The sequence below is a fragment of the Perognathus longimembris genome, chromosome 9 (assembly GCF_023159225.1).
Source record: "Perognathus longimembris pacificus isolate PPM17 chromosome 9, ASM2315922v1, whole genome shotgun sequence".
Classification (NCBI taxonomy): Eukaryota; Metazoa; Chordata; class Mammalia; order Rodentia; family Heteromyidae; genus Perognathus; species Perognathus longimembris.
Genome location: NC_063169.1, coordinates 57431027 through 57441382, shown reverse-complemented (window position 1 = coordinate 57441382; position 10356 = coordinate 57431027). Strand labels below are relative to the sequence as shown.

Below are 10356 nucleotides of genomic sequence, written 5' to 3'. Positions count from 1 at the left end.
CCGTCTGTCTGGGTAGTCTCGCGAGGGCTCGAAGGGGAAAACCCCGCCCAGGCCCTGGTTGCTTAGTGACGGGTGACTCCACTCCAGAAGGCCTGGCTGGGATAAAAAGCCAAGGGTCCTGGCTGCGGGAAGTTACAGAGGCGGGGAGAGCCAACCTGCAAATGGCAGCAGCGCCCTCTGCTGGTGGATGCAAGAATGGTGTTCTTTCTTTTGTTTTTGTTTTATTGTGCTAATTGGGGAAAGGAAGGATAGATAATTTAAGAACATGATGTTTATGGATAGGCACCAAGAGTAAAGGCTGGAAATACCTTTGCTATCATTTCAGAATGCGTTACTGGTTATTACTTTGACCTTAGAAACTTTATCTTCAGTTTTCCATAAATAGTATTTTAAATTAGTGTGTGTGTGTGTGTGTGTGTGTGTGTGTGTTTACAAGGCTTATCCCCAACCTTAAACACTAAATACCTGCAATTTAAAGAAAATCGTAGTTATGTTGTGAACTGGCTAGGGTATATTTTATTGAAGGAATACCTGTAGGTTGCTTATTGTGGGATATGCTTACATGCAGTATTTGTCTTAATGCATTGACTCGTATTGTTGTATGGTGATCATCAGCTTTTCTGTCATTAAAGATTTCAGAGAACTTGAACACTTTCAACGGCCTGCCTGTTTGTTTTTGTGTGTGTCGGTTCCCAGTTTTGAGATGTTATCTTAAAATGAATTTCACTGAAATTTGTCTGTCTTAAAGAGCCCCAAATCTCAAGGTCTGAAATTTTCTACTCCATTCTGCTTTTTCATCACTTCCACTACCCCACTTTCAAAAAAACTCATTCCATGTTTTTGTATTATTCCACTTTGTGTTCTTTGTCTATTGTCCTACAAAGTCTATCATCTTCCTCTGGCTCTGGCCTTTTGTTTTTAACCTACAGGAAATTGAGCTATGTATAATTCCCCAGTCTCAGCTATACATTCATTACCACTTGAAAGTGATGGCTTTCTTTCTTTTATTCCCATTATATTAGCATTTCATTCAGAAGTTACTAGATTGGTACAGGAATTGATACCAAAAAATGCAATACTACACACATTTTTCTAGCCACACCACTCTCATTATTTTGCTAATTATTTCTTCATTCTTAATGTCTGCCTTGCAACTTCAACCCAGAAGCTTTGAAAGGGGATCATATCCAGATCTGAACCCTCTTCCCATGCCATGATTGAATTATTCTGCTTTGGATCCTATATGTCATGATTTTAAACAAACAAACAAACAAAAACCCATCCTGATAAAATGTGAATGGTATATGTAGGGCCGAACCAGTACCCTACTGAACGTCTATAGATGATTCAAGATTTTCCCACTCTCTTTATGTGAGGCCATCGTCATTACCAACAATTCCTTTCATGGCTTTGGTTAGCTACTATACTTCCTGCTACTGGATTAAGATTATAAGACATGAATTATTTTGGCCATTTTCTGTCATAGATCAGTGCAGTAGTAGTTATTTTCTGAGTGTGTAAAGAGAGTTACTGGGGCAATATCACTAATTCATTTAATTTTCACCATGATGTATCAGAAATATTATCATTGTCATTTTACATATAAGAAACATGGGTGCATAGGATGTAGGCTACTTGAACTTGTTCTCTTCGTGAATGCTGTATCTCTTACTGCGAGGACAGTTGAGAATTTCAGATACGGATAGCATAAGAGCTCATTTGAAAATAGAATTTGAAACCAACTAAATATTAACTAAATACTAAATATTAGAGCTTATGGTTGAATGCTTGATGTTACATCTAAGTTGTTATTGTTTCAGAGCTTGTGCACTGAACTATTACTACTTTACATGGTTTTCTGTAGACCAATGTACCTTTGTGTCTTTTCCATTCTTTGTTCCAACATCCTGTACCTAGAAAAAAATTCTGCTCCTTCTGTTGAGGGTTGTATCTTCTTGTTACCTGACCTACATCTTCAGGACTGGAGCATACTAAACTTTCTTTTACTTGAATATATCTGGAGTTGAGAATGAAGTTGGGCAATAACTGACAATTAGAAATGGATTTATTGTATCCGTGAACGCATGCTCTTTTCTCTGTGAGTTCAATGTCCTTTTCATAAAACAGTGTAGCTGGTATTATGGAGGAAAAACACACCATCAACATAGCATCATGTTTGAAATTATGTGGTGAATCCCAGAATTACCAACAACAGTGAACTTTATTTTTCTTGTTTTACTGTCAAGAATTGACTATGACATTTTCCTGTGTTAAAGGGCCTAAACTTGCTTCCATCTAGCTCCGGACAGTTCTGAGGGATCTGATGTTATCATTCATAATGGAGACAGAATCTTGGCAAGTGAGAGGTGAGCAGGAAAAAAGAGGGTTAAAAGATAATAACAGGAAGAAGAAATGGGAGAGAAATTAGAGCTAAGGATTTTTGATGGGAAAGTTAACAGCTTTGTACTACCCCTTTGAATACATGTGCATGAGTGACCATTTCACAGTAAAAGTGTCAGGTACGGTTGTGATCAGAACTAATTTGGTGATAAATGACAGAGGATCAATCAATGTAACCAGGGTAACAAATTCCTGTAGTTATAACTTTCAAGTTTATTACATGTGGCAGCAATCTATCTTCTAGTATAGTGAGACTTACATCCTATTAGTAGGTCATCTCCCCAAACTGAGATAATTCTTCTTTAAAGATTCCATTAGAAAAATAATGAAGGGAAGGTATGAAGACTTAAGCATTTACTTTCCCATGGATGTGAAAATATAAAAATTTCAGTTTATATTTTCAACATGAATATTAGTTATTCCAACACTGTTTAGTCGCCCAGGTAATTCAGATGAATAAACTGTTTATGTAAGAGCTCTTTCTGGTCTTATGAAATATGCTTCAGAATTTTTTTGAGTATTTACAAACAGAAAAAGATTGAACATCCAACAAGATAAAAGACAGTGTCTGACATCCAATTACAGATTACCAGACTTACAGAGATGTGTTGGAAGAAAATATTATTCATGATGAAGATAATGTATACTTATGGGTATGCTACTGGGGTAGTCCCCCCGAATACAAGCAGTGAAATCATATATTATCCATAGAGGATGTAAATACGATAATAAAAGTTGAAGCCCTCTGTGATTCTCAACAATGACAACAAACGTATCATTCCTGCCCCTCAGCCTGTGCTTTTATACCAGTTCCCACTAAACTTTCATCTGTTTTTGTCTTCGGTTTAAGATGACTTCTTAATGTGAGACATTTCAATAAAAGGTACTCAAGAGCTTTTTATTGAGGAAAGGAATACATGACATTAGACATAGGCGGAAAAATGCTTTACAACCACTTAAAAACCTTACTATTCATTCCACTATACCTATCTATATCCCAGACAAGTATTAGATGACAATAGTATATAAAGATGTTAAATGATATAAAATGAAGATGATTTTTTGTAAGGAAGGCACTGGATTGATACAAAATTGGCTCTATTTAGCAGCTACTGGAGAAGTCAAACAATATAAATAATTTTTCATTTCAATAATGATTAATATATTATTTTTTACTCATTCTCTATGGGCATAAAGAGAAACATGAAAACCATGTATATTGTTATCCAGAGCATTTCAAATTTATTTAGTGGCTAAATTTCCATGACATTTTGATATTAAAAATTTAATGAAAACAATATAATATTAAAAAGTAACAATTTTAATATTCAGTTTCTTCAAGTTAGTGATTAAACTATAAAAGTTACTCTTTAATAATTAGCTTTTAACTTTTGTGCTTTAATACGTTATAATTTACATTAACTAAAAAATAATCACATATTCAAACTTCAAACTACAGGTTTCAGTGGAAGGAGAAATGGAGCTATCTGGATTCTAGTACAGTTGTGTGACTTTGAGCACACAAGGTAGCATTGGTGGCTAATAATTCTCCTCTCTGTAAAAGAGATCATACAGATTTTCTGGTTATAATATGATGTAACAAGTGTTGTATGAGAGTTTGTAAAAAATACTACTTAAATGAGTTAACATTACTTGTATGTATACTTTATTGTAAAATTCTGTTATATTTTATGATAAACATCAGTTTCAGATATAGCAAAGTGAGTTTAAAGAAAAGACATTTATATTTAAATTAAGGTATTCACTGAATAAGATAAAATTAAACAAAATGATTGATAAATGGTACTGGTATGACATTGGGTAATAAGCTCTTGTTATTGCCTAAACAAAAAACATAGTCTTCTAAATATGATCTCAAAAATCTCAGCCACACATAGTACCATTGTAATCACAGTAAATGTATACATTGCAATGAGGAAAATGGTCTTTTCAAAGTGTTCTGGAACCATGCACTTTATCATAGTCATTTTCTTCCCAAGAGATTGAGCATCACACAAGTAAAGAGGTTTTACCTGGAAACCAAAAAGGTGAATCTGAAGCCAAAATGCTATCACCTCTAGACTAATTCTTAATAAGACAGAGAGGATATAAGTCACAGTGTAGATGGGCTTTTGAAGAATGCATTCTTGGTTGATGCTTTTACATGCTGCATAAAGATGAAAAATAGCCCCAGGAACCAGGACAATCACCAGTTGTAAAGCCCAGAATACCTAAAATGTGTCAGAAATACTATAGTCAGATTGACTTATCCACATAACAAAAATTGACTAAAAAATGGTTGACTCCACAGAAGTTAACTTAAAAAATTTCAAGTTTTACAAAGGTCTTCTATGTTAAAATAATATAACATAGTAATGTCTAACATCTGGTGTTAATGACCAAGATGTTTAAAACGTTAAACAATACAGTAGTCTAGAAAACATACTTTATTAGAATTGTGTATGAATTGCCAATAACTTTAGTAGTTCCTTAATTTCTATATTATAGATACAATCTGTAATATATAATTGTAAAACCCATTGATAGTAGAATTCTAGATTTGGAAGAAACAATTAACGTTCATTTTTTTGTTCTGAAATAAAGTAATGAAATTCTCAAAAGCTTTCCTGTTAGGCTACTCTTTATGGCATTACATTTCTTAAGAAAAGATTGTATCTGTTGATGAGTCAAAATATAGGTGCACATGGAAGGACTTACTTGTGGAGTGATTGGCCGGAACTGATTGTAACAGAAGAGATTGATTTCTCTCTTGTCCGGGTCACAGCTGAAGTGCAAAGCCTCATTCCCATAAACCGCAAAACCTAGCACTCCAAGGAAGAACATTCGAACAGATCCGAAGAAAAGGGTGTGGAATTGACCAATCACAGTTGGTGGTTTAACCTGCCATAGTTTTAGGAGGAAAAACAAGTGATTCAATAAAGACATCGAAAGAGGATATTTTAAAAGATGTTATCACGACCGTAGTTGAAAAAACTTTAAGATTCAAAAGGTTAGACCCTTAGAAAGGATCAACACAAGTACATTCTATGTGATTTCTCATGCAATTTTACTCTTTTAAAAGTTTTTTTTTAACCGTATTTAAGTAGTTGCACAAAGGATTTTCCATTTAAATTTTTTTTTGTTTGTGAATACAATACAACTTGATCTATGTCACCCTTTCAGTCACCCATCATTCCAAACCCATCCCTCTCTTAGTGGTCTTAATTTTGTGGGTTGTACATTAAATTTTTGACTTATTTATCATACCCTCCCTCCCCTGATTTCACCTTACTCCTTTTCAAGAACCTGTTTTCTGGTGTTTATTTGGTTGACAATTGATTGGGCTTTTCTAAGGAATTACACTGTTTGACTTCACCCCTAAATCCACCATTTTTTCAGGTACTACATTTGTATACACTTGGGTACCACCCAAGAATTTATTTATATATTTATAAATGAATTCTAACTTCCACATATGAAATGCAACAATCAAGAACTTATTGTGCCCATCAAACTAGTAATTTTGAAATATTTAAATGGCTTTGAATTCTATTAGTACTCTCGTAACCTGTTTATTCTCTTTAAAAATAAAAGAATCCTTGTCTTTTATTATCTAATGTCTCTTTTGGGAAAATTGGATGAACAATTCCGTATTAAAGTTCACATTCATATTGCCTTAACAAACAAGTAATTTAAAAAATGTTTGCTATTGTTTAGTTATGGAATTGATAGTGAATTCCTGAAAGTACTTGAATTATTTATAGTTTCAAATTTAGAATATCTTGAAGCTTATGATTGTTATATATTCTATTCTTAATAAATTTTGAGTAACATTTATCCAGCACAAGTTGAAATATACACACAAAACTCACAAATGTATCTTTTGTATAATACTCACACATCCTTCATAGAAGTTTTTGATGTAATTTAGAGACATGTTTCAGGAGATGTTATCCTGGCATCCTAGCTCTTGACCCACGTAGCCAGTTTGCTCTGCCAGAATCAAACTCTTGTATTCTCTCATGACTTTTACAGCAGAAAACACTTGTCACTGCACATTTCTCTCCCCTCCTCCTTCTTTTCTGACTTTTTTTTTCCATAGGTCTCTGGGGCCCCAGTCAACTTTCCTATCTCCAGCCCAAAACAAAACCAAAACAAAGACACAAAAGCTCAGGGCATGTGGTCAGGCTAATAATCCCTTCACTTGCAGGATCAGCAGAGCCAGCCAGCAGGCCAGGAGTGCCAGCAAAGCAAGAGGCCAGCAGACAGAGGCTGCAAGCTCTCAATGGCCCTGCCACCACCTAGGAATCACCTAGATGGAAAGCAAAGGACTCTTTTGCTTTGGGTTATGTTGGTTATGTCCTAAAAGTTCACTGTATAGGACACAATCTTCATCTCTTCTTGTTTACTTTCATGGAATACAATTAATTTTTAGGAAGCCCAAGGAATTATGACATAGGCTATGAGAACTGTCACATCATTGGATATTATTGACCTAGGGCTGTATTTGTCTTCTTGTTGCGTATTTGTTGTAGGCATGCAAAAAAACATCCCTGTTCTGAGGACTCATAGAAGGGATTACTAAATAAGGAAAATCCATGGTCTAGTATAAGAGCAAGTCCTCTTTTCTTTTGTCACTCAGTACATGCATTGCCCATTAGAGTTTATCATAGGTGCTGGACACCACCAGAATGAGACGAGAGAGAAGTTTCTTTTGCTATGGTTGCTGCTATAGCAGTTCATATCTGTACTCTTTACTTGTCTTTCTCATTCATCATTCCTGCCCTTGTGACATGCTGAAGATGATAATTTCTTATAATCTCCCTGTCCTAACAGTGGAGTAGTGATGATTTTATATATATATATATATGGACATACATATATATGTATATATATGTATACACATACATACATACTTGTAACCAACATACAAAGACAATGGCATTGTTGAATAAGAGCACTTTGCTAGATAGGAAAAAGTACAACTGACAAAATTAATCATTTCTCAGACAGGAAATTGTTTTATACTCTCTCCTTTCCAGTATCAGAATTCCAGGTGGGTTTTGTGTTGATACCAATAAGGGGCACATAAAAATCCTAACAGATCTTTGCATGGAAGGGAAGCTCTTTTGAATGCTATCATTATACAATAACAAATGATAGAATTTAGTCAAATATATGCAGGTACCAGAACCCTATAAATTACCATTTTCCTGAGTCTATTCAGGGATGTGTATGATTATCTTGAACCTTTTATAGGCCATCTTCCTTACTGGGATCTATGGTTGGTCAAGCAAATAATTTGTAGATCATAATCCAGCTAGGTTAGAAGACGTAGAAAATAAGCCAAATTGAAAATATCAACCCAGAAGGTTATGTCAATAAGGAACTTGGCTTTCCTCTGTGTGACAGTGTGATTGATGAATGTGTTTTTCTGCCTTCATGAATGAACTTCCTTTCTTAGATGGACTACTTCTGTAAGAATCATGACATGAGAAGAGCAGAACAGAACTGATGTTCTCTGTGGGTAACTTACTCACAAAGGAAAAAAAATGCTAGCAAAAAAACGATATTCCATCTTATCTTCCAAAGGTAAGGCAAACTCAACACCCAACCCCCCCCAAAAGAAAATAATACCACTCTAGAACTTCAGCCATGCTGTTTGGCTCTGTTATTATAATAGTATGTTTTCTTTTTGGCTGGCATAACATTATTAATCATCGTTTTGCTTTCCTAAATATCTTATTTATGCTAGTTTGAAAAATCTACAATTATTTTAAAGACATTTTCGTGCCAGGATGTCAATGACACAATGCTTTGACTAGCTGCAGAAATCATAGGACTAATTGAGATGTTTATTAGTTACCCACTAAATATGTGAATAGTTACATCAAAGAACATTACTGCCACACCACTGACGACTTTTACCTAAAACATTTCCTTACTTTTTTTTCTTAATTGACTTGCAAGACTAAGAGTAATGAAAATAATCTCATTAGTTTTTCCTGACTCCTGTCTTTCTATATTTCCAATTTTTACTTGCACATTTGTCTCTCTATTTCTAGGAGAAGTGGTCTAGATTGATTGAAAGAGCCCTGGATTATGGGAAAGTAAGAGGAGAAATTACCTGTACTTTCTTATTTTCTTCTGAGAGACGTTCAGGGGATTTTTGCATCAGTTAGCAGCTGATAATACTCCATGTCTCAGTCTCATTGTACTGCCTGATCATACCTTACAGTGAAGCCGAATACCCACCAGAAAATGTTCAATGTGAATCCTAAAGGATTTTACTTAACCAAATTGAATCAGTATTTGTTAGAAGCACATAGTGCTGAAAATCATGATCTATAGAATTATATAGTTGAGATCATAAGCAAATGATTTGATATCTCTGAACCTCACTTTCTCTAGGAGAGGATGGTTTTGCATGTGTTGTTTAAAATTAATTTTTCCTTATTAGACTGCAGAGTATTCAAAATTAATAATCCCTTTAAACATAGAAGAGTCCATATTCTGTAGGAAAGAACTTTTGTGTTAGCAGAGTAAGGGTGTTTTTTTTTTTTTGGCCAGTCCTGGGCCTTGGACTCAGGGCCTGAGCACTGTCCCTGGCTTCTTCCCGCTCAAGGCTAGCACTCTGCCACGTGAGCCACAGCGCCGCTTCTGGCCGTTTTTTCTGTATATGTGGTGCTGGGGAATCGAACCTAGGGCCTCGTGTATCCGAGGCAGGCACTCTTGCCACTAGGCTATATCCCCAGCTCAGAGTAAGGGTGTTTTGAAGATGGATGTATAATGTGCAAGTCGCAAGTCTACATTCATTATTTTTCCTCTTTCTACTTATCTCTGCTCATCTACACGGGGATGAAATATCATCACTATTAGACTACATTAAGATATCAAGATATCTACTTCTGCTCACCAAAATCCAGCAGAATTGAACCACTGGGAAGCTTTGAACAGATGGAATTATCACTATGTACCTCCTTCCCCACCTCCCCCGCCCCAGCCCTAAGTATTTTGAAAATGAACAGGGTAAGTTCATGAGTTCTGAGTAAACGGGCTACAATTTGAAAGAATAAGATCAAATTACCACTTCAAACTTGCTTTCACTCTAAAAAGATGAGTGAATGTAGGTTAACATCTAATATTGGCATAAAAATTAATTGCTGAATTTAATTGTAACTATGGTATGACAGTGAATCTCAATTTGGGAAACCATGAATAAACATTTGACTTTTTTTTGTATCATAAAATCATTTAGCACTGATGTGATATAACCTGGAACAGAACACACCTCTAATTTTGTGCAAAACCCAAGGTAATATTGAAAGAAATTAAAATGTGCATTGTGTATTATGACTTATACATGCAAATCAATCTGGAAACATTATATATACATAGTATTAATATTTACCATATACTCCAATTTAGTATAGTAGGAGGTAATAAAATATTTTGGGTTAAAACTAATCCTTAAAAGTCTAAAAACTGGGTGGAGAGTTAATGCCCCAAAACACATTTTAAAGGTCAGTATCACTCTTATATCAAGCCATAAAAAGATTAAACCATAAAGTCTATAAAACAATTTCTTTGATGAACATAGATTCAAAGCCCCACAATGATATACTAATAAATTGAATTTTGTAACGCATTAAAAGAATTCTAAACCATGACCAAGTGGGATTAATTTATGTAATACAGATTATTCAGCACATACAAATCAATCATTGTAACACACCACATTAACAAAGAGAAATAAAGAAACTACATGTTCATTTCAACAAATACAGAAAAAAGTGAACAACAATGCATAGGAAACAATTCAATAAAATAAGTGTAGGAGGAGCTGCCTGATTATGGTATGCATACATGAGAAAATCCACAGCTAGCATCATTATCAATAGGGAAAACAAAAAGATTTTCTGCTAAGATCAGGTACAAAGTAAAGATTTCTAGTAT

General features: G+C 34.7%; 1 protein-coding gene across 1 annotated transcript; it reads right to left on the bottom strand.

Annotated features, from left to right (window-relative positions):
* Nucleotides 1-4235: 4235 nt before the first annotated feature.
* On the bottom strand, nucleotides 4236-6337 carry Gje1 (gap junction protein epsilon 1). The gene is made up of 3 exons (XM_048354197.1): nucleotides 6299-6337; nucleotides 5119-5301; nucleotides 4236-4631 (listed from the first exon to the last, which is right to left on the bottom strand). The coding sequence occupies exons 1-3, from the start codon at nucleotides 6335-6337 to the stop codon at nucleotides 4236-4238; spliced, it is 618 nt and encodes a 205-aa protein (XP_048210154.1).
* Between the last annotated feature and the right edge of the window lie 4019 nt (nucleotides 6338-10356).

Bases quoted from the DNA above. Each gene is read 5' to 3' on its own strand.
- Gje1 (XM_048354197.1), bottom strand. From the start codon at position 6,337: ATGTCTCTAAATTACATCAAAAACTTCTATGAAGGATGT. The intron at 5,302-6,298 runs GTGAGTATTATA...AAACTATGGCAG, and splicing joins AAAACTTCTATGAAGGATGT to GTTAAACCACCAACTGTGAT. The intron at 4,632-5,118 runs GTAAGTCCTTCC...GACACATTTTAG, and splicing joins TCCGGCCAATCACTCCACAA to GTATTCTGGGCTTTACAACT.